The following is a 25,400-nucleotide window of genomic DNA, read 5'->3' on the forward strand; positions in this document are numbered from 1 at the left end:
TGAACCCATGAACACTACCTCACTATTTTTGCTCTCTTTTTGCACTACTTATTGTAATTTATAGTTTTTTATCATTGCGTATCCTCAGGACCCACACCACCAGGTTCAGAAACAGTTATTACCTCTCAATCATCAGGCTCTTGAATCAGAGGGGATAACTTCGCTCAACTTCACTTGCCCATCACTGAACTGTTTCCACAGAATATGCACTTACTTTCAAGGACACTTCATCTCATGTTCTCAATATTTATTGCTTATTTATTTATTATTATCATTTCTTTTTTTTGTATTTGTACGGTGTGTTGTCTTTTGCACATTAGCTGTCCACTCTTTTGAGTGAGGTCATTCATTGATTTTTGTTATGCTGCTTGGATTTACTGAGTATGCCTGCAAGAAAATGAATCTCAGGGTTGATTATGGTGACATCTATGTACTTTGATCATAAATCTACTTTTGAACTTTTTGCCGCAAAAAAAGATTATAAATCTGATTCTATTGCAGAAACTACAATTTCCCCAAAACTGCAATTTTGATAGAACTTAGCAGAAGAAATTGGTTTCAAATATTTTAATAAACAAAGTGAAAATAACTATAGTCTTCATAAATCAGAGAATTGTGGACAAGAGTTGGGATGTTATGTTGAAGTTGTGTAAGATGTTGTTGAGGCCTAATTGGGAGTATTGTGTGCAGTTTTGGGCACGTACCTACAGGAAAAATATCAATAAGATTGAAAGAGTACAGAGAAAATTTACGAGGATGTTGCTGGGTCTTGAGATCCTGAGTTACAGGGAAATGTTGAATAGCTTAGATCTTTATTCCTGGAGCATAGGAGGTTGAGGAAAGATTTGATAGAAGTATGAAGATTCGAGAGGTATTGTTACAGCTATGTAGGACCCTGGTCAGACCCCACTTGGAATACTGTGCTCAGTTCTGGTCACCTCACTACAGGAAGGATGTGGAAACCATAGAAAGGGTGCAGAGGAGATTTACAAGGATGTTGTCTGGATTGGGGAGCATGCCTTATGAGAATAAGTTGAGTGAACTTGGCCTTATCTCCTTGGAGTGACAGAGGTTGAGAGGTGACCTGATAGAGGTGTATAAGATGATGAGAGGCATTGATCATGTGGATAGTCAGAGGCTTTTCCCCAGGGTTGAAATGGCTAGCATGAGAGGGCACAGTTTTAAGGTGCTTCGAAGTAGGTACAGAGGAGATGTCAGGCATAACTTTTTTATGCAGGGAGTGGTGATGGAATGGGCTGCCGGTGATGGTGGTGGAGGGGGATATGGTAGGGTCTTTTAAGAGACTCCTGGATAGGTACATGGAGCCTAGAAAACTAGAGGGCTATGGGTAGCCCTAGGTAATTTCTAAAGTAAGGACATGTTGGGCACAGCTTTGTGGGCTGAAGGGCCTGCACTGTGCTGTAGGTTTTTCTGCTTCTATAAATTTATGAGGGGTACAGATAGGGTAAATGCAAGCAGGCTTTTTCCACTGAGATTGGATGAGACTAAAACTAGAGGCCATGGGTTAAGGGTGAAAGGTGAAATGTTTAAGAAAACATGAGGGGAACCTCTTCACTCACGGGGTGGTGAGAGTACAGAACAAGCTGCCAGCAGAAGTGGTGAATACAGGTTCGATCTCAACATTTTGGATGTTTTGATAAGTACATGGATGGGAGGGGTATGTTCCAGATGCCTTTGGCGCTGGGCAGAATGACAGTTTGGCACAGACTCAATGAGCCAAAGGGCCTGTCTCTTTGTTGTAGTGGTCTATGACTTTATTCTGTTTAATATCAGGTTGGTGGAATATTATTGATATATGACATCTGATTTAATCAGATCTATGTTAGCTGTTTCTATCCCAACACCAGGTTTTCACAGAGGCACAGTTTGGTTGATGAGTTTAGATATCAATATAAAACTCACCCAGCTCTAAGACAAATGAAGCCAAGCTGCTTTTTTTTAAAGCTCCTACACCCCATATAAACATCAAAGCTCAACTTCCTGTTTGCTTGGCAAAGGAAGACAGTGGGAAGTGGTGTAAATTTGCACGTCCAGGAGGTTGCCATGACAAGCAGACAAGCCGGCTGCTATTTCTGACCCAGAAAAAATACTTCCCCTCCCCTAGCCCTCCTTAGGCAAATCTGGTTGGAGGATATTTCTAATTCTTGCCTATAATTGTTAAATAGCTGAATTTGATATTCCTAAACATAAAATTCACTGGCTTTGGACAGACAACTTTGGAACTAATGTGGAATTTAACACAGTGCTCCATCCAACAGCTCCCAGACAGGGATGTGATGTGGAGGGTTTTAACTACTCATGTGAGTGGATTCCAATAAATGGGCAGAGTTAAATGTTCCCTAATGATGCCCAGTCATAATGTGACCTCCAACAGATGAGATAGGAGGTTCCTATGTTAGAGAAATAGATGCATTTTTCAAAAAAATTCTGAAGTAAATTTATTATTGAGCACATATATGTCACCATATACAACCCGGAGATTCAGTTTCTTGTGAGTATTTCTAGTAAATGCAAAGAAACAAAATAGAATTGACGAAAAGCCACACACAACAACGGATAAACCACCAATATGCAAAAGATTGCAGATTGTGCAAATACAAAAAGAACAAATAATAATAACTAAATAAGCAATAAATATTGAGAATATGAGATGAAGAGTCCTTAAAAGTGAGCCCATAGGTTTTGGGAACTGTTCAGCGTTGGAGTGGGTGAAGTTGAGTGAAGTTATCCCCTCTGGTTCAGGAGCCTGGTGGCTGAGCGTTAATAACTGTTACTGAATCTGGTGGTGTGAATCCTGAGACTCTTGTACCTCCTCCCTGATGGGAGCAGTGAGAAAAGAACATGTCCTGGATGGAGGGGGTCCTTGACGATGGATGCTACTTTCCTGCAAGTAGATGTGATCAATGGTGGGGAGGACTTCACCCATGATGGAATGGGCTGTATTCAGTACTTTTAGTAGGATTTTCTGTTCAAGGGCCTTGGTGTTGCCCCTGTTTTAAATCTGCTCAGTTCTGAAAATACTTAATTAATATATGATTTATACAGCTGAACAAATTATATTAAGGATCACCTGGTTTAATGACCAAAACGATTGCATTTTAATTAACTTCTCAACTTTGTATGTAAAAAAAAGACAAAAAGACCCTCTAGTCAGGTACTTCTTCATTCTTGTGATCCGTACTCAGTTGAAAGCTTTGAAAACATGATGTATTGTAGCTAAAACTACCAAAACAACCCAACCCCATCAACAGCTGTGCTTTTTCATTGCTCGTATTACATGGAAGATGGTTTTAAACACGTTTCTCTGCCTGCATACCCATTGCAAGTCTTTTCACACCTGACCCATGAGCTAAGTACTTTCTCATAGTTCTGGCTTGGAGACTGGTCATTGGACACTAGAACTACTTTGGTGATAAGGTTTCATCGATCCATTGTCTTCTCCTCATGTGGAACCAAACATTGGCAGGGAAGCACAGTTCCTGATTGACAGGCGACCACCCCTAGAGCACCATGGCCATGGAATTCCACTGAGAGGGTGCAATGCTGTTCAACACTTTTAGTAATGAGCTCAAAGAACAATCCACAGATTTACAAATGGAACAAAGAAAACTAGGCTGCAGAATGATTTAGACTAGAAGATATAGGAGCAGAACTGGACCATTTGGCCCGTCGAACAATCCATCATTGCTGATTTGTTCTGTTTCTCTTCGCAGGGCGAAGCATTGGAACAAGCAATCATCAGCCAGGCTCCGCAGCTGCAGAAACTGATTGCTACTACGGCGCACGAGAAGATGGGCTGGTATCACGGTGTGATCAACCGCGAGGAGGCAGAGCGACGGCTCTACTCTGGTGCACAGCCAGATGGGAAATTTCTGTAAGTTCTGGCGCCTGGAGCGTGCACGTTTGCTCTCTAGGTCAGGATCAAATGTGTTGATTAAACTATGGAGGACTCTTTGATCTGCGCTATGACTACATTTCATAAGCACAAGACACACATTTATGCCACACATAAAATATACTACAAATTATAATAAGAAATAGATATTACAAAAATTTAATAAATAGTGCAAAAGAGAGCAAAAAATAGTGAGGGAGTGTTCAAAGTTCAAAGTACATTATTATCATAGTATGTATCCCATATAAAACGTAGAGATTCATCGTCTTGCAGGCAACCACAAAACAAAGAAATTCAACACAATCCATGAAAAGCCCCACTCAACGAAGACAGTCAAACATCCAATGTGTGAAAAAAATAACAAATCGTGCAAACAGTAAAAAAAAGTAAAACAAATAATACATCGAAAATTAACTCCAGACTTCCCAAAAGTGAGGCCACAGCCGTGGAGCCAGTTCAGTGCTGAGGTGAGTTGAACCGGTCTAGGAGCCCGATGGCTTACAGGCCACAGCCCGCGGAGCCAGTTCAGCGCTGAGCGGAGTGCAGCTGGTCAAGACTCCTACACCTCACACCCAATGGTAATAGTGAGAAGAGAGGGAGACAGGTCAGACACGGGCAGACAGGATGTGCTCAGGTGGGGGATTCTGGTTGACATGGTGTAGTCAGCTGAACACCAGTTCATCCTCCACCCTCAGCCTCGATGCGTTAATTTTTAAAATCTGGCTTAGCGAGTTCATTGTGCATTCAGAAATCTGATGGTGGAGGGGAAGAAGCAGTTCCTAAAATCAAGGTGGCACTGGAATATGGTGAGCATTCGTGTGCAGCTTTGAAGGGAATCATTAAATATTCCTGTTTGGGACTACTGCAACTGACATCAAAGTCCTGAGTAACACGCACAAAATGCTGGAAGATCTCAGCAGTTCAGGCAGTATCTGTGGAGTGGAGTAAACAGTTTCATGTCACTGTGTAGATTTTCTCTGGGTGCTCCAGTTTCCTCCCACATTACAAAAATGTACAGGATAGGGTTAGTGAATTGTGGGTGTGCCTTGTTGGTGCCTGAAGCATGGTAACACTTGCGGGCTACCCCAGATCATATTTAGACATGTTGGTTGTTGATGCAAGTGGCACACTTCACTGTATTTTTCAATGTATATCGGACAAATAAAGCTCATCTTTAATTTTTTTCCAACAATTAGCAATGCTGGCGTGGCTGAGTGAGTGTTTTGTTGTGTATTTGGGCATTGCTATTGCCGATCCCAACAACTAGTCCCACATTGCTGTGGTGCAGGGGTCCAAGGATTCTTAACCAGTGACAGAAAGAGTAATGGGAATTCCTCCACGAGTGAAAAGGTTAACATTTGAGGAGCATTTGATGGCACTGGGCCTGTACTCACTGAAGATTCATGAGATGATTCTGGAAATGAAAGGGTTATCATATGACCAGTGATTAAAGGCACTAGGTCTTACTGGCTGGAATTTAGAAGAATAAGTGGGGATCTTATTGAAATCTTTTGAATGTTGAAAGACCTAGACAGAGTGAATGTGGAGAGGATGTTTCCTATAGTGGGGTAGTCTCGGACCAGAGGGCACAGTCTCAGAATAGAGGAATGTCCATTTAAATCAGAGATGAGTAGGCATTTCTTAACCCAGTGGATAGCAAAGTCATGGAATTTATTGCACAGACAGTTCTGGAGGCCAATTCATTGGGTATATTTAAAGCAAAGGTTGAGAAATTCTTGATTACTAAGTGCATCAAAGGTTATGTGGAGAAGGCAGAAGAATGGAGCTGAGAGGGATAATAAATCAGCCATGATGGAATGACAGAGCAGACTCGATGGGCCGAGTGGCCTAGTTCTGCTCCTATGTCTTATGAAAAGGAAGAAGCAGTGGTAAGTTTCTGGTTCAGGACTGTACATGATTTGGTGCAGAACCTGCAGCATGCCAAACATCGGAGCCAGCGTTAATAAGCCATGATGTCAGATAGCGAAAAGAGAAGGAAACCTATAGGGAACTTGGTGATATTTAATTTTAAAGAAAAGAGAAGGCTGTTGGAAATATTCAGCCATTCTTCCTCATTGCTTCAACTTCTACAATTATCTATCAGTGTAAGGTATAATGATGTGACAGGCAGTATGTCTCAGTGCCAGTGCTCTCAAGTTAAAATAATTGTCAGTGAACCACACATGATTACCCATGAATACAGGTAAACGAAACAGCATTCCTCTGGGCTAAGGTACCAACATTCACACACAGCACATGGCATGCATAACACGTACAATTGCGATAAGGGTAAACATTCAATCACACAGAAAATAATAATAATATAGCCCAGGTCCCTGAGTGTCATGTCCTGTAGACTTATGCTGCGTGGGATATAGTTGGCAAGAACAAGCCTGCGGTTCTCATCTTGGATTCTGAAGTTCCAGGTTAAAAACCCATTCTAAAGACATGAGCACAGTGATGCAGGCTGACTCTCTTTTAATAGTAGGAATGCTCAGTTATCAGAGCTGTTGGCTTGGTTGGGTAATGGTTGTACACCCTAATAGTGACTGCGTTATGGGAGTTACACACGCAAAATGCTGGAGAAACTCAGCAGGTCAGGCTGCATCTCTGGAACGGAATAAACAGTCGATGTTTCGGGCCGAGACCCTTCATCAGGACTGAAACAGATGGGGGGCAGAAGCCAGATTAAGAGGGTGGGTAGAGGGGGAGGAGGACAAGCTGGCAGGGGACTTTGTTGTGTCATTTGAGTCACAACAAACTCATTCCACTGCAACCATCCTTTCAGAAAAATCTTGTGTATAGAACAGCCACACAAAATACCTCCCTCACCTCCTTATTTTGGCTTCTGCCTCCTTCCGTTTCTGTCCTGATGAAGGATCTCGGCCTGATATGTTGACTGTTTATTCCTCTCCATGGATGCAACCGCTGGGCAGGAGCTGCAGAAATCTTGGGTCTCGGGTGCAGTTGTTGCCTGTACCCTTGAGCTTCACTTGTCTCAGCTCTGAACGGGCTCCTTGCAGTGGATTCACTTTTGGGGACTCTGCAGTTCATGTTCCATGTGCTTTTGTTTACTTTTTTTACCATTTGTGCAATTTGCCCTCTTTTGCAAATTGGATATGTTGCATTCTTGTTGTTTGTGTTTTTTAGCGAATTCAATTGTGTTTCTTTAGAACGTAGAATAGTACAGCACAGTACAGGCCCTTCGGCCCACAATGTTGTGCCGACCCTCAAACCCTGCCTCCCATATAAGCCCCCACCTTAGATTCCTCCATATGCCTGTCTAGCAGTCTCTTAAACTTCACTAGTGTATCTGCCTCCACCACTGACTCAGGCACTGCATTCCACGCACCAACCACTCTCTGAGTAAAAAACCTTCCTCTAATATCCCCCTTGAACTTCCCACCCCTTACCTTAAAGCCATGTCCTCTTGTATTGAACAGTGGTGCCCTAGGGAAGAGGCGCTGGCTATCCACTCTATCTATTCCTCTTATTATCTTGTACACCTCTATCATGTCTCCTCTCATCCTCCTTCTCTCCAAAGAGTAAAGCCCTAGCTCCCTTAATCTCTGATCACAATGCATACTTTCTAAACCTGGTAAATCTCCTCTGTACCCTTTCCAATGCTTCCACATCCTTCCTATAGTGAGGCGACCAGAACTGGACACAGTACTCCAAGTGTGGCCTAACCAGAGTTTTATAGAGCTGCATCATTACATCGCAACTCTTAAACTCTATCCCTCGACTTATGAAAGCTAACACCCCATAAGCTTTCTTAACTACCCTATCCACCTGTGAGACAACTTTCAGGGATCTGTGAACATGTACCCCGAGATCCCTCTGCTCCTCCACACTACCAAGTATCCTGCCATTTACTTTGTACTCTGCCTTGGAGTTTGTCCTTCCAAAGTGTACCACCTCACACTTCTCCGGGTTGAACTCCATCTGCCACTTCTCAGCCCACTTCTGCATCCTATCAATGTCTCTCTGCAATCTTTGACAATCCTCTGCACTATCTACAACACCACCAACCTTTGTGTCGTCTGCAAACTTGCCAACCCATCCTTCTACCCCCACATCCAGGTCGTTAATAAAAATCACGAAACATAGAGGTCCCAGAACAGATCCCTGTGGGACACCACTAGTCACAATCCTCCAATCTGAATGTACTCCCTCCACCACCACCCTCTGCCTTCTGCAGGCAAGCCAATTCTGAATCCGCCTGGCCAAACTTCCCTGGATCCCATGCCTTCTAACTTTCTGAATAAGCCTACCGTGTGGAACCTTTATTATGAGGCTGCCTGCAAGTTAATGAATTTCAAGGTTGTTTATGGTATACCTCCACTGATAATAAATTTGAACTTTGAATCAAGAACTGATCAGCCTCCACTTTAAATATACCCAATGACTTGGCCTCCACAGCCATCTGTGGGAATGAATTCCCCGCATCCTGGTTAAAGAAATTCCTCCTCATCATCAGTTCCAAATGAACGTCTCTCTAGTCTGAAGCTGTGCCCTCTAGTCCTAGACCCCTCACTATAGGAAACATCCACTCTATCTAGGCCCCTTCAATATTCAATAGCCTTCAATGAGATCCCCCCTCATTCTTCTAAACTCCAGTGAGTACAGGCACAGAGCCATCAGATGATCCTCATATGTTAACCCTTTCATTCCTGGCATCATTCTCATGAACCTCCTCATAAAGTTATTACTATTGTTCAAGGAATTACCAGTAGGATATTAAAGAGTCTCTAGGCATACACAATGTCCTTTTGGAAAGCAGAGTGTATTTTAAGGACTGGTGCGATGTAATGGCCTCAGAGTAACTGAGAGAGCATTAGACAATGTTCACTGCACAATTACACTGATCACTTATCTACCTAGGGATGGAAACTTCATTTTGTTGCAAACCACTGCAGATCCCTGAAGGAGATAATGGGTGAGGGACTTGGAGATAATTACACCATGAGAGATTTTGGTTGGTCCTCATCACCTGTATGTATTGAAAAATTATGTGATCCTAAATAAAATGTATAATTCAGACTCTGTTTATGCCGTGCACTACCGTAAAACCATACAAAATAGGAGCAGGAGTCGCCATCTGGCATGTCAAGCCTGCTCCACATTCAACAAAATCATGGCTGATCCAGCCATGGACTCAGCTCCACCTCCCGATAACCCTTAACTTATCTGCTATGAAAAAATCTATCTAACTGGGTCTTAAATATATTAAATAAGGTAGTCTCTACTGCTTCCCTCAGCAAAGAGTTCTACGGATTGACTACTCTCTAGCAACAGCAGTTTCTCCTCATCTCCATCCTAAATCTACTCCCTAAATCTTGAGTCTGCCCCTGGGTCTAGTCTCATTTACCAGTGGAAACAACTTTCCTGTCTTTATCTTATCGATCCCTTTCATAATATTATCTGACACTTGCACTTTCCTAATAATAATTTATATCTTGGTCGGTGATTTTATATTGTGTATTTTGTTCTTTCTTAATAATATTGAACAATTTTTAAAGAAATAGTCTCAGGTGATTTACAAGGATTTTTGCCTGCTTGTTCCAGACTGAGGCAACGCCAAGAATCCGGAACATATGCTCTCTCTGTGCTATATGGGAAGACAGCCTACCATTACAGGATAGACTTGGACAAATCCGGAAAGTTCTCCATCCCCGACGGATCAAAGTTCGATACTCTTTGGCAGGTTTATAGTGATTTTAATTTTTCAGAGATACGTAAAATTATATGTTTGAACATTTGTAAAGTTACAATGGATTAGCTGTAACCAGCAAACTCTTACATGTTATTTAAGAATGTATGTATGGATGAGAATGCAATTTTTTCAAGGTTATTCTTATCCTCCAAGTACTGAGTCTTCCCCTCCTAAAACTGGTAGATTATTGTCAGGTGACGTTTTAAAACTTTGAACTGTTGCAATTAATTATTTGTAATGTATGACATGAAAGGATGAGTGTAACCAGGATGCTTGGCGCAGGCATGGATTTGGAAGGCCAAAGGGCCTGTTTCTGGGCTAGATGGATTTACACTCAGTAGCCACTTTATTGGGTACACCTGTACACCTGCTCATTAATGCAAAATATCCCATCAGCTATTCATGTGCAACAACTCAATGCATAAAAGCATGCAGACATGGTCAAGACATTTATCTCTTGTTCAGACCAGACATAAGAATGAGGAAGAAATGAGACCTAAGTGACTTTGACAGTGGAATGTTGTTGGTGCCAGATGGGGTGGTTTGAGTATTTTAGAAACTGCTGATCTGCAGAGCAGTTTCTAGAGTTTACAGGGAATGGTGTTTACAAAAAACATCCAGTGAGCAGCAATTCTGTGGGTGAAAACACCTTGTTAATGAGAGAGATCAGACTCTGATTCTGAATGGCCAGGCTGGTTCAAGCCGACAGGAAGATGGCAGTATCTCAGATAACCAGGTGTTAGAAAAATGATGTGCAGGAGAGCATCTCTGAATGCACAACATGTCAAATTTTGAAGTGGATGGGCTACAGCAGCAGAAGACCATGAACATACACCCAGTGGCCACTTTTTTAGGAACAGGAGGTACATAATACAGAGGTCATTAAGTGTCTGCCTCTAGCACTCCATAAAAACAAACTCTTCCTTCAGTTAGTCCTGACGAAGGGTCTCGGCCTGAAACGTCGACTGCGCCTCTTCCTACAGATGCTGCCTGGCCTGCTGCGCTCACCAGCAACTTTGATGTGTGTAGCACTCCATAAAAAATGTCTTTGCTTGGTTGGTAAAATGTAGTCAGTGATGTGCCTGAAAAACTTGCTTGGGGGCTGTCTGAACCTTCCGTTATTTTTATAAATGACTTGGGTGAAGTTGCCAAGTTTTCTGGTAACACAAAGAAGGGAAGGAAAGTAATTTGTGAAAAGGACATAAGGAAGCTGCAAAGCATTACAAATAGTTTGAAGTAAATTGGCTAAGACGTGGCTGTGGTCCCGATGAAGAGCCTTAGCCCAACATGTCAACTGTTCATTCCCCTCAGTATTCTGATCTGCTGAGTTCCCCCAGAATTTTGTGTGTTGCTCAAGATCTGGCAAATAGTGTATAATGCAGAAAAATGGGAAAATCTCCATTGTGATGTGGAATTGGAAAAGGTGACATCTTTTCGAAATGGTGAGAGATCACGAAACTCTGAGCTGCGGAGGGACCTGCGTGTCATAGTGAGTCATCTGCAAAAGACCAGAGGTCCTGTGTATGAAGTAATGAGGAAAGAATCAACTTTGTTCAGTTATTTGTTGTGGTGTGTCAGTGCGGCCAAAAGCAACCAGAATCTTACTGCTATAGTTCTTGCAATACAAAAAGTAAGGAGATTATGCCTCAGTTATAGCGGACATTTGTGATGCCACATCTGGTGGTGGATTGGAATGAGTTCGGGGAAGGCTAAATCTGTCCAGAGGTTGAACAGTTATTAAAATACACTGATTAAAAGCCTCTGTGAGACATCTATTGCTTGGTCCAAGAGAAAGTAAGGTTTTATGGAGTGAGGGTAGCTGGAGAATAGTATGAATAAGGTTGAAACAATTGGTCATCATGAGATGGTTTTCACCACTGGATTTTCAGTGTATATAACATCTTTTATTTTGAAATTGATTGAGGATACTTTGTCCAAAGCATGAGATGGTCAAGACTGTCCAAAAGCTACTGTTAAGAGGAAAGCTGAATTCCATAGCAATGCACACAAAATGCTGGAGGAACTGAGCAGGTCAGGCATGGTCTATGGAAATGAACAAAGAGTCAATGTTTTCGGCTGAGACCCTTCATCAGGACAGGAAAGAAAGGGGGAAATGCCAGAATAAAAAGGTAGAGGAAGGAGAAGGAAAACTGTCTAGAAAGTGATGAGAGAAACCAGGTAGGTGGAGATGAAGGGATCAGATAGGAGAGGAAAACAGGAAGGAGGAAGGGACCCAGGGGAGGTGATAGGTAGGTGGGATGAGGTAAGAGGCCAGAGTGGGATATAGAAGAAAAGGGGAGGGGGATGGAAAAATTCCATAGTTTCAGAACTCTGTGAAGCTTCTATTTCTATTTCAGAACCTTTGCATTTAATCTCATTTCTCTTGTCTGTGGAAACCAGAAACTGTTTCTTTTTAACGATCCATCTCTTTGTCCTTTTATCAGTTTCTCATGTCATCTTGCCACTGACGAGGATAAAGTTAATTTACCAATCAAACACCAGGGTTCTGATGTTGAAGACCTGAATTACTCAGTGATCTGTTTCTTTGGTACCATTTTGAAATGTTACTTTTCTTTTAAAGCTGGTTGAGTATCTGAAGATTAAGTCAGATGGAGTGATACATGTGCTGCGTGAGGCCTGCAATAATGCCAGCCAAGCTGCAGGTAAGCACCTCCATGAATCACCGTAGTGAGACAGTGCTGTTTACCTTCCAAAATTCCTATTATGTAAATCAGGAAGCAGAGAGTTAGAGGTACTCTCTGGAAACATAATTGAGATGTCTAAATACGTAGGTGAAGTTAAAATAATGACCTTCGACCTCCAGTTAAAGGCAGAAGATCCCAGAGCTTGGTTGAAGTTGCACAGTGAATGGTAGAGCACTGAGGTATGCAGTAGAACAGAGGGATCTGGGAATACAGATCCACAATTCCATCAAAGGTAGATAGGGTCATAAAGAGAACTTTTAGCACATTGACCTTCATAAATCGAAGTAGTCCTGCTGAAGAATCTCAGCCCGGAACGTCGACTGTGCTCTTTTCCATAGATACTGCCTGGCCTGCTGAGCTCCTCCAGCATTTTGTGTGTCTTATTGAGTAGAGGAGTTCAGGTGTTATGTTGGAGTCTGGATGTTATGTTGAAGTTCTCTAAGAAGTTGGTGAGGCCAAATTTGAAGTATAGTGTGCAATTCTGGTCACTTACCTACGTGAAAAATATCAATGAGTTCAAAGTAAATTTATTATCAAAGAACATATATGTCACCATACACAACCCTGAAATTTATTTCCTTGTAGGCATACATAGTAAATCCAAGAAACACAATAGAATCATTGAAAGACTGCACTCAACAGGACGGGCAAACAACCAAAGTGCAAAATACAACAAACTGTGCAAATACGAAAGAGACAAAAAAAAACAATAAATATTGAGAACATGAGATGAACAGTTCAGTTCAGTGAAGTTATCCTCTCAAGAACCTGAACCAGTGGTTTGGGTCCTGAGGCCACTGTAACTTCTTTCTGCTGACAGCAGCAAGAGGAGAGCATGGCCTGGATGATGGGGTCCTTGATGATGGATGTTGCTTTCCTGTGACAGTGTTCTGTGTAGATGTGCTCAATGGTGGGGAGGGCTGTACCCATTCACAAACAAGAGAAAATCCGCAAATGCTGGAAATCCAAGCAATGCACACAAAACACTGGAGGAACTCAGCAGGCAAGGCAGCATCTATGGAAATGAGTACAGTCGATGTTTCGAGCCGAGTCTCTTTAACAGAACTGGTCAAGAAGTCCTGCTGAAGGGTCTTGGCCTGAAATGTTGCCTGTACTCTTTTCCATGGATGTTGCCTGGTCTGCTGGGTTCCTTCAGCATTTTAAGTGTGTTGCAGGGCTTTACCAGTGATGGACTGAGCCATATTCACTACTTTTTGTTGGATTTTCCATTCAAGGGCATTAGTGCTTCCGTACCATGCCATGATACAGTCAGCCATAGACTGGATGGGCCGAAGGATCTGTTTCTGTGCTGTATTTCCCTATTTATGATTCGAAGACCATTAGCATAGCAGAAATCTTAGACATAACCAATACCAGGTCGGCAAATAAGTGGGAATGATACTTCCAAGAAACATGTTGTGCAAAAGCAAGGAGGTTTAATTGGAAGGCAGAAGGTGACCACTGACTATAGTTCTGGTTTCTGTTTTTAAGGAAGGACGTGCTTGTATTGAAGACAGTACAGAGAAAGTTCACTCAGTTGACTTTTGGAATGAAGGACTTGACGACATATTAAGATAATTTAATGTCATTTCCTGTGCACAAGTATAAGAAGAATGAAACAATTGATACTCCAGAACTGATGCAGCACACAAAACACAAAGGAACACAACAATAATAAAAACACACAATAGATGTAAATACATAAAATAACTTATGCTCATGCAGTAGATTGATTGTATGTCTATAAAGCAAGGCTGTACATAAGGTGATTGACAGGAGATAATAAAGTAGTGGTGAAGTTAGTGAGTGGAGGTATTGATCAGCCTTACTGATTTTTTAAGTTAACTGTGCTCCACAATTAGATACCTCAAACTTCCCACCATTCCAGCTGGATCATTTAACTGTGAATGGAGCCAGATACAGGCAGTTCCTGAGTTACAGAAAGGTTTCATTCCTGACTGTATGATAGTTTCCCCACAGGTCAGGGATATCTATTTTAAGAATCAGAATCAGAATCTGGTTTAATATTACTGGCACATGTTGTGAAATGTGTTGTTTTGCAGCAGCAGTACATAGCAATACATAATAAAAAAACATAAAATGCAGTAATAAGTATATAAAAAATTAAATTACATAAATAGTACAAAATGAGAGAGAAAAAATACTGAGATAGTATTCGTGGGTTCATTGTCCTTCAGAAATCTGATGGTGGTGGGGAAGAAGCTTTGAGTGTGTGTCTTCAGGCCCTTGTACCTCTTCCTTGATGGTAGCAAAGAGAAGAGGGCATGTCCTGGGTGATGGAGTCCTTAACGATGGATGCTGCCTTCTTGAGGCATTTTGAAGGTGAAGATTTTCTAGCCTTGCACATATCATATCACTCTGTATACACTTGCTCTCACTCTTTCCATTTTCTTGAAGGAGGGCAGCATGGCAACATTTAGTACAACGCTTTACAGCACAAACAATTTCCTGTTGGGATTCAATTCCTACAGTTGTTAGTAAGGAGATTGTACATTCTTTCTGGTTTCCACCTGGTGCTCTGCTTTCCTCCCACATTCCAAAAACGTATGAGTAAGGGTTAGTAAGCTGTGGTCGTGCTATGTTGGCACCGGAAACCTGACGACCTTTGCAGGCTGCCCCCAGCACATCCTTAGACTGTATTGGTCATTGACACAAAAGATGCATTTTATTGTATGCTTCGATGGACATGCGACAAATAAAGCTAATCTTCAAAACAAAATACTTAGAGCATATTCACCCCAGTACTACCTATAATAAAGCTAATGGTATATATACTACATCGAAATTGTTAATGAATACCCTGACACATTTTCTTATTCTTCATCCTAGCTTGTAAAGTACTTTGAAATGTAAGAGAAAACTCATATGTGGGATTCCGGGGAGCCACAGTAAAGGCAGTTTCCCTATCTCTTATCAGACTGAATTTATTTAAATATATTCAGTTATTTTTAATTGTTTCTTAAAGTTTTGGTGTTTTAAGTATTTTTAATCAAAGCGCTTTAAAACATTGTTTTTATTTTTTAAGAAATTTTGAATGATTTCAGTAGTTTTAAATGCTTCCAGTTTAACATTTCTCAATAAAGATTTTGAGCTGTTGAGCTGGGAGCCTGACTGTCAGCTTTCAAAGAAGTATTGGGACAGGACGTGTTAATTTAGCTCGATGATGTACTAGGCATTACCAGCTAACACAAGACAGCAACCAAGACAGAACCAATGTGTCAATGCGAATGAGTAAATTGAGTAATTGAGTGTTTCTACATGTATAGATGAGTGTTCATGAGTCTGTGAGCATGTAAGAGAGAATATAATTACATTGTTAAAACTCATTCGGGTACTTCAAAAGAAAGTTAGCAGTGAAAATGTGTGTCTGTGGAGTTTCATTTCATTGGTTCTGTTTCTTTATTAGAACTGAGAAATCTGTTAATCGTGAAAATAGTCAGATTAGTAACCTTTGGGTATTATGGCTTATGGAGTCATAGAGTCATAGAAAAGTACAACACAGAAACAGGTCCTTTGGCCCATTTAGTCTGTGCCGAACCATGTAAACTGCCTTATCCCATCGGTCTGCATTGGAACCATAGCCCTCCATACTCCGACCGTCCATTTACCTATCCAAACTTCTCTTAAACGTTGAAATCAAGCTCACCTGCACTTGGGCTGACAGTCCATTCCATACTCTCATGACACTCTGAGTGAAGAAGTTTCACCTCGTGTCCCCCTTAAACCTCTCTCAGTTCACCCTCAACCCATGACCTCTAGTTGTAGTCCCAGTGGAAAAAAGCCTACTTGCATTTATCCTATCTGTACCCCTCATAATTTTTATACATCTATCAAATCTCCTCTCAATCTTCTACGTTCCAAGGTATCAAGTCCTAAACTATTCAATCTTTCCTCAAGTCCTCCAGACCCAGCAACAGCCTTGTAAATTTTCTCTGTACTCTTTCAACCTTGCTTATATATTTCCTGCAGGTAGGTGACCAAAACTGCACACAATACTCCAAATCTGACTTGTTTTTTCTTATGTTATTCAATGTTAGTGCATCAAAAGGCCGAGTTACTTCCTCCTGAACTGGGAACAATGGGTTGTCAGTACTTATTTAAACTTGGAGTATCAGACTCTTGAAGGGATAAAATCATACATTACTTTTACAGATAACATTCAGAAAGAGTCAGGGCAGTTTAGAAAATAACTGTTCTGCCAATGGCCCTGGTAATGGTTTGCAGACAGCTGGTAAAGTTGGGACCTGTACTTCAGGATCTGGTCTGTTCAATCCACCTCCTCTCGTTTACAACCAAATATTCACTTTTACCTTTTGGTCTTGTCTGGTTTGAGAATGATGTACATTATTGGCTCACAATTGGACCATAAGACCATAAAATATAGTAAAATTAGGCTATTTGGCCCATTGAGTCTGCTCTGCCATTTCATCATGGCTGATCCAATTTTCCTTTCAGCCCAGATCTCTGGCCTTCTCTCCGTATCATTCATGCCCTGACCAATCAAGAATCTATCACCTTCTGCCTTAAATATACATAAAGACTTGGTCTCCATAGCTGCTTGTGGCAAAGAAATCCACAGATTCACCACTCTGGCTAAAGAAATTCCTCCTCAACTCTGTTCTAAAAGGACGCCTCTCTATTCTGAGGCTCTGTCCTCTGGTCTTAGACTCTCCCACCATAAGAAACATCCTCTCCACATCCACTATATCAAGGCCTTTCATCATTCGATAAGTTTCAATGAGGTCACCCCTAATTCTTCTGAATCCTAGTGAATACAGGGCCAGGACCATCAAACTCTCTCCATATGAGAAGCCATTCAATTCTGGAATCATTTTCGTGAACCTCCTTTGAACCCTCTCCAGTTTCAGCACATCCTTTCTAAGATGAGGGGTCCAAAACTGTACACAATACTCCAAATGAGGTTTCACCTGTGCTTTATAAAGTCTCTGCATTACATCCTTGCTTTTATATTCTGGTCCTCTTGAAATGGATGCTAACATCACATTTGCCTTCCTCACCACTGATTCAACCTGCAAATTAACCTCAGAGAATCCTGCACAAGGACTCCCAGGTCCCTTAAACAGTAATCTGATGTGTGAGACTTAGAATAACACAGAGCTCAGTGATAGTGGGTCCCAATGTCTGAGGGGCCAAGTACAAGACTGAAGTATTTGCAGCCATCTTCAGCCAGGAACGCTGAGTTGATAATCCAACCTCCTTCTGAAGACCTAGTTGTGATAAACCATATATATGTTGTAACTGGGTTAACTGTCTGGACACGCCCCTCTGCTGACTGCCCCTGTGGCTCCTCCCACAGAATCCTGTATAAAGGTGTTTCGCCTTGCCCCTCCCCCTCAGTCCGGGGGCAGACACTCACCATGGAGGTCGTATTGTACAGCAAATAAAAACCTTTCAGTATTTTACCCAAATTCAGTCTGTTGGAGTTATTGAAGGTGTGCTTCACTGGTAGCTTGTTTGTAGAGTTGTTCACCGAGCCTAGAGGTTAGGTTGCAAATGTTTTGTCACTGGTCGAGGTGACATCATCAGCGTGCAATTGAGTGTTGTTTGTGTGGAGCACTTGCGTATATTGGTCCGACTCATTGTTCTGACTAGTTGGCTGTTGCGCTGGCCGCTAGTCTCCGCTAGGTCTCGGCCAACCAGGTAGCTGAGTGATTTCCGCTGGCCCGTATCCCTGGTTATCAGTTGTTGTGAGCATTGGTTCCTCAGGTGTTCTTGGCTCCGATTCTGCACATGCATAGGTTCATAATAGCTATGTAGCTACTGTATGCAGTAGCTTTTCTGTAACATCAAGCCTCGAACTGTGCACTCGCCAGTGACAGGACCCTGAACACTAGGCCTCACATCCTCTCAGCACACCAGTCCGGGTGCCGAGGTACTCAATGTTCTCTCGGCACCAATGTCTCCCCTCTTCCCTCCTCTCTCATCCAGTTCAACATGTGGATGAACAGCACAGGCTACCACTGTCTACATCCCCTCCTTGCTCTGCACCGTTCATCCACACCTCCACATACCAACTTCTACCGTCTCGATCTTCACCTCCGCCAGTCCCCACCTTCCACCAACTCCCCAGTCATCATGGACTCTTCTTCACTACTGAGCAGGTGAGAAAGGCTCTGGGGAAACTCAGACATGGCAAAGCATTGGGACCGGATGGGGTGAACTCCAAAGACTGAAAGAGTTTGCTGAGTAACTGTGTGGAGTTCTCCAGTGCATTTTCAATCTGAGCCTCAGTCTGGAAAGGGTCCTGACTGTGTGGGAAACATCATGCGTGGCTCCAGTACCCTAGAAGGACAACTCTAGTTTGAATAAGCAAGGCAGCACTATGAGGGTTAAGTTTTATGATTTCTTAAATGCCTTCAGTACTATACAGCCTTTATTGCTGGGGGAGAAGCTCTATTCTATTCAGGTCAGTACTTCCAGGGTATCCTGGATAATGGACTACTGGTCTGGCAGACCACAGTTTGTACGACTTCAGAGCTGTGTGTCAGACATGGCTATAAGCAGCACTGGGTCCCACAGGGGATTGTATTGGCTGTCTTCCTGTTTACCCTGTATACCTCGGTCTATCGATACAACACTGAGTCATGGCATCTGCAGAAATTCTCTGATGACTCAGCAATAGTTGGGTGTATAAAGGCAGGACAGGAGGATGAATACAGGACCCTGGTGGAGGACTTTGTCAAATGGTGCAAGCTGAATCATCAGCAGCTCAACATCAGTAAGACAAAGGAGATGGTGATGGGCTTTAGGAAGACGAAGCCTGCACTGCTCCCTATTACTATTGATGGTGAGGACGTGCATGTGGTGAGGACATACAAGTACCTGGGGGTGCACCTGGATGACAGACTTAAGTGGAGCACCAACACAGAGGCTGTGTACAAGAAGGGCCAGAGTTGCCTCTACTTCCTGAGGAGACTGAGGTCCTTTGGGATATGCAGGCCTCTCCTTCACATGTTCTACCAGTCTGTTGTCACCAGTACAATCTTCTATGTGGTGGTGTGCTGGGGCAATGGCACCAATACGGGTGATGCCAACAGGCCCAATAAATTGATTAGAAAGGCTGGCACTGTTATAGGAGTCCAATTGGACACACCGGAGGCTGTGGTATAACAAAGGACCCTATGGAAATCCTGGCAATTCTGGACAATGTTTCTCTCCCTCTGCATGCCACGTTGGCTGAACAGAGAAGCACTTGCTGTAATAGATTAAGACAACTGTGCCGTTCCAAAGAGCGCTGTATGAAGGCATTCTTACCCTCGGCCATCAGGCTCTATAATGAGTGGATCTATAGCTGGGGAAGTGAATACCCCCTCCTGTTAGACTGTTTGAGGTAAGCACTAAAGGAAGGATGTGGAAACTGTAGAAGGGGTGCAGAGGAGATTCACAAGGATGTTGCCTAGATTGGGGAGTGTGCCTTATGAGAATAGGTTGAGTGAACTCAGCCTCTTCTCCTTGGAACGACGGAGGATGAGAGGTGACCAGATAAAGTTGTATTACATGATAAGAGGCATTGATTGTGCAGATAGTCAGAGGCTTTTTCCCAGGGCTGAAATGGCTAACATGAGAGGGCACAGTTTTAAGGTACTTGGAAGTAGGTACAGAGGAGATGTCGGGGGTAAGTTTTTTTACGTAGAGAGTGGTGAATGTGCAGAATGGGCTGCCAGCGACGGCGGTGGAGGCGGATACGATAGGGTCTTTTAAGAGACTTCTGGATAGGTACATGGAGCTTATAATAATAGAGGGCTATGGGTAATCCTAGGTAACTTCTAAGATAAGGACATGTTCGGTACAGCTTTGTGGGCTGAAGGGCCTGTATTGTGCTGTAAGCTTTCTATAAGTTACATAGAAACTTATTTTGTTGTTCTTTCTTATTTCTCTTTTAATATTTGTATATCTGTGCACTTGTAATGCTATTGTGACACTGTAATTTCCCTTGGGATCAATAAAGCATCTATCTATCTACGTAACTGAAGGGAAAGACTAAAGGTCTAAGAGACTGATAGCTCTGCCTTGTGGTCAGCTATTCTTCATATCCATAGAGAAGGAAAATTCCACTTGAATTCATAGATAACAATTAACCAATGTGAAAGTTCTTATTTAAGTAATGCAGCATCAGTAAAAGCTTCCAGAATCATACAGTTTGGCCACTATTGGACACATTGAACGATTGCATATACACACTGTAACCACTAGGAAGCATACTAGCAGTTACTTGTCTATAAGTCATCATATAAGGTACAAACAGACAATTCATTGTTAAACTGCAAAAAATATATAAATTAAACAGTCTAATCTGAGTACTCAGCAGTTGGATCCAACAGATCTCACCAATTTGTGAACCCAAGTGGTCACAGGAACTCAATCCTTTTGTCACACAGAGCTCTGATTCTGGAACCTGCCAATAATACTTTCAATACCTTGTGTGATCTATAACCCACTAACACCAGTGGTTCCACAGACTGCTCACTGCTTGTCTGACTATCCTCCCTTCAGGGGTTGTAGCCAATAATGTGGAACGGAACGAAAGGGAGTTGGAGAAATTGTGTTTAATTTAATTTTAGAAAAATGCAGAGGCTCATAGAAGAACTGTTATAAAAATGTATAAGATTATTCAAAAGGGGAAACAATTGATTCATTTTCATTCACTTTGCTTCACAGAGCCAGTGAACCCACCATCACTTCCTAAGAATGTAAGTATAATTTTAGACAATAGTTACATGTAAAGAATGTCATTTTACAGACATAAAACTGATTACATCTGATCTGTCTTTCAGAAAGAATTGTTCAATTCAGATATATTTCCTACATTTTCACTATTTATTTGGCATTATTTATCAATTTGCTGAAGAAATAAAATACTGCAGATACTGGAATTTGGAGCAAAAGTGAACTGCAAAGGGGCTCAGCTGGGAGAGCAGCCTCTGTGTGGGCAAAGGGATGGTCAATGTTGAGGGTCATGACTTCTGGGCAGCAGTGCCTATGGAGAGTAGATGACTTTTCACAGAGTCACAGAGCGCAGAAACAGGACATTTGGCCCACCTAGTCTGTGGCAAACTATTAATCTGCCCAGTCCCAGTGACCTGAAACTGGACCATATTCCTCAACACCTCTCCACGTACTTATCTAAATTTCAGTTACATTCTGAAATTGAAACCTTACTCACTCCTTCCGCAGGCAGCTCACTCCACACACTCACCACCCTCTGAGTGAAGGCGATTTCTCCTCATGTTCCCCTTTAAATTTTCACCTCTCACCCTTAACCTCTGAACTCTAGTTCTAGCCTCATCCAACCTTAGTGGAAAAAGCCTGCTTGCATTTACCCTATCTATGCTGATCATAATTTTGTATACTTCTATCAAATCTTCTCTCGTTCCCCTGTGCTTCAGGGATAAAAGTCCTAACCTATTCAACCTTTCCCTGTAACTCAAGCCCTCAAGTCCCAGCAACATCCTTGTAAATTTCTCTGTACTCTTTCAATCTTATTGACATCTTTCCTGTAGGTCCCCTCACTTAATCTAACAATGTGATTGTATGGCTTAACTCCCTCCAGTGTTGACCACTTTTTCATGTTCCTCCTATTTTCCGATGATGTCGGAGGCCATTCAGCACATTGAGCTAGGTTAGCTCTCAACCCCATCTGTGCTCACTTCCACGGTAACATCACTGCAACTCACTGTCCCTCAGGGAGACACACAAGTTCCTCTGGCGGTTTGTGTGCTGTTTTGACTCACATTTTGATCAACTCTCACCGTCTCCCCAGTTCACCGGAAACCCACCTACGTTAGAGGTATCTGCAGAGGCCTGTTAACCTAACAAATCACCTCTGGGATGTGGGAGGAAATTGGAAAACCCGAACAGTCAGATGTTTCCATAGAAACGACTTCCTGGGGCAGGATGGAACTGTGGTCACTGGTCGAACTCTCTGTGAAACTTTGTTCCCCCTTGACCTGCCCTGGTTAAACTGCTCTCTTTTGGTTATTGCCTCAAGCCTTCTCCCAAACACCACTTCTCCATCTTCAGAAGATCCTCTTATTTCTTGCAAGAACTAATAGAACAGCATGAGACTTCATCTTGCCAATCTGATTTACCAGGACGGAGTACCTGAGTTATATGGGGTTGGGCTGGCTATGAGTTTATTCTTAGATTATAGGAAAATGGGGGGAGAGGGTGATGTAATAGACATGTGCAATATCCTGAGGGGCATAGACAGGGTGAATGCACACAGCTTATTTCACATGGAAAGTGAATCAAAAAACTCAAGAGTGTGGGTTTAAGGTGTAAGGTAAAAGGGACCTGAGGGGCACCTTCATGCAGGGGGTCGTGTGTATATGAAACAAGCTTCCAGAGAAAGTAGTTGAGGCAGGAGCAATAAAGATTTCTAAAAGATATTTGGATAGGTATATAGACAGGAAAGATTTAGAGCAGGGGTTCCCAACCTGGGGGTCTACGGATCCGTTGCTTATTGGTATTGGTATTGGTCCATGGCATAAAAAAGGATGGGAACTCCTGTTCTGGAAGGATTCGGACCGAATGTAGGCATGGTAGACTACAGACTAGGTGGGCACCTTGGTTGGCATGGACAAGTTGGGCTGAATGGCCTTTTCTTACAATGGATCCGATATCAGATCTTGCCTTTGCACTGAGCACACTGAACAACTTGTAAGCCTTCATCTTTAACTGTTCATTCTAGATCTTCAGTGTTTATGTATTATTCGACCTGTTTGTTGGAGGTAATGGCCTTTGCCCTTCATTTCACGGACACTGAAACAGAACTCTCACATTCTCTTTCTTTTCTGCCTTTTCTTGTGCTTTACATCCTCACCTTAATTCTTCTTCAACTCAAAATTGGATCTGATCGAACATAATTCAAATAATAATAATAACTTATTTGTGAGCACTTTTCATACAGGTGATGTCGTTCAAAATGCTTTACAATGGGATAAAGTACAGGGCGAAATTAATAGGGTTTGAGCCGGCACTTAAAAGTGTCAACTGAGTTTTCATTCCTTATAGCTTTAGAACATAGAACATAGAATAGTACAGCACAGTACAGGCCCTTCGGCCCACAATGTTGTGCCGACCCTCAAGCCCTGCCTCCTATATAAGCCCCCACCTTAAATTCCTCCATATACCTGTCTAGTAGTCTCAAGGTATTAGGTCTTAGGTATTGAATTCCATAGTTTTGGAGCATAGTTCAAAAAAGCTGGCAGAACATGTATCACCAGCTTTGATGAAGGGTCTCGGCTCAAAACATCAACTGTTTACTCATTTTCATAGATGCCTCCTAGCCTGCTGAGTTCCTCCAGCATTTTGTATGGTTTGCTTGGATTTCCGGCATCTGCAGACTTTCTCTTGTCCGTAAGAGAACTTTAAAATCAATTCTAAAAGAAGCCAGTGACCCAGGGTTCAATTCTGCTGCCGTCTGCAAGGAGTTTGTACATTCTCCCCATGACCACATGGGTTTCCACTGGGTGCTCCAGTTTCCTCCCACATTCCAGAGACATACGTGTTAGTAGGTTAATTGGCTACATAGCCATAGGACCTACTTCCACCCTGTATCTCTAATAGTCACTGGCTTTTGCCAGAGTAAGTGGGTCTAGAATTAGAAGTGCAGACACAAGGAAATCTGCAGACGCTGGAAATTCAAGCAACAAAAACAAAAAAAATTGCTGGTGGAACGCAGCAGGCCAGGCAGCATCTATAGGAAGAGGTGCAGTCGATGTTTCGGGCCGGGACCCTTCGTCAGGACTAACTGAAAGAAGAGATAGTAAGAGATTTGAAGGTGGGAGGAGGAGTGGAAGATCCGAAATGATTGGAGAAGACAGGAGGGGAGGGGTGGATCTAAGAGTTGGAAAGTTGCTTGGCAAAAGGGATACCAGACTGGAGAAGGGAGAGGATCATGGGACAGAAAGTCTGGGGAGAGAGAGAAGGGGGGAGGGAAGACCGGAGGGTGAAGAGCAGGCAAGGAGTTATAGTGAGAGGGACAGAGGGAGAAAAAAGAGAGAGAAAAAAGGGGCAGGGGGGGAGAGAGAGAGGATAAATAAATAAATAAACAATATGATATGATATATTAAATAAATAAATAAGGGATGGGGTGTGTTTCATTCCAGGATGAAGGAGATGTCTTCCTTTTTAAAGAAAGAGGCTTCCCTTCCTCCACCATCAAATGCATCTCCCCCATTTCACACACATCTGCTCTCCCTCCATCCTCCTGCCACCCCACTAGGAATAGGGTTCCCTGGTCCTCACCTACCACCCCACCAGCCTCTGGGTCCAACATGTAATTCACTGTAACTTCTGCCACCTCCAACGGGATCCCACCACTAAGCACATCCTTCCCTCCCCCCCTCTCTGCTTTCCGCAGGGATCGCTCCCTACGCATCTCCCTTGTCCATTCGTACCCCCCATCCCTTCCCACCGGTCTCCCTCCAGGCACTTATCCTTGTGAGCGAAACAAGTGTTACACATGCCCTTACACTTCCTTCCTCACCGCCATTCAGGGCCCCAGACAGTCCTTACAGGTGAGGCGACACTTCACCTGTGAGTCGGCTGGGGTGACATACTGCGTCCAGTGCTCCCAATGCGGCCTTCTATATATTGGTGAGACCCGACGCAGACTGGGAGACAGTTTCGCTGAACACCTACGCTCTGTCCGTCAGAGAAAGCAAGATCTCCCAGTGGCCACACACTTTAATTCCACGTACCATTCCCCTTCTGATATGTCTATCCATGGCCTCCTCTACTGTCAAGATGAAGCCACACTCAGGTTGGAGGAACAACACCTTATATTCTGTCTGGGTAGCCTCCAACCTGATGGCATGAATATTGACTTCTCTAACTTGCGTTAATGCCCCTCCTCCCCTTCACACCCCATCACTTATTTATTTATTTATTTATTTATCTATCTATCTATCTCTCCTCCTCTTCCCCCCCCTTCTCTCTTTTTTCTCCCTCTGTCCCTCTCACTATAACTCCTTGCCTACTTTCCACCCTCCGGTCTCCCCTCCCCCCTTCTATCTCT

At 42.8% G+C, this 25,400-nt stretch overlaps 1 protein-coding gene across 3 annotated transcripts in view; it reads left to right on the forward strand.

The window, feature by feature from the left end:
• Window positions 1-25,400, forward strand: part of zap70 (zeta chain of T cell receptor associated protein kinase 70) — a 155,288-nt gene that overhangs the window by 89,187 nt on the left and 40,701 nt on the right. For all 3 annotated transcript variants that reach the window (XM_072244261.1, XM_072244260.1, XM_072244262.1), the window contains exons 3-6: window positions 3,735-3,895; window positions 9,485-9,623; window positions 12,214-12,295; window positions 21,038-21,069. In XM_072244261.1, coding sequence (XP_072100362.1) covers window positions 3,735-3,895; window positions 9,485-9,623; window positions 12,214-12,295; window positions 21,038-21,069 — 414 coding nt within the window. The remainder of the gene's footprint in view (window positions 1-3,734; window positions 3,896-9,484; window positions 9,624-12,213; window positions 12,296-21,037; window positions 21,070-25,400) is intronic.

Source organism: Mobula birostris, chromosome 26, assembly GCF_030028105.1.
Source record: "Mobula birostris isolate sMobBir1 chromosome 26, sMobBir1.hap1, whole genome shotgun sequence".
Lineage (NCBI taxonomy): Eukaryota > Metazoa > Chordata > Chondrichthyes > Myliobatiformes > Myliobatidae > Mobula > Mobula birostris.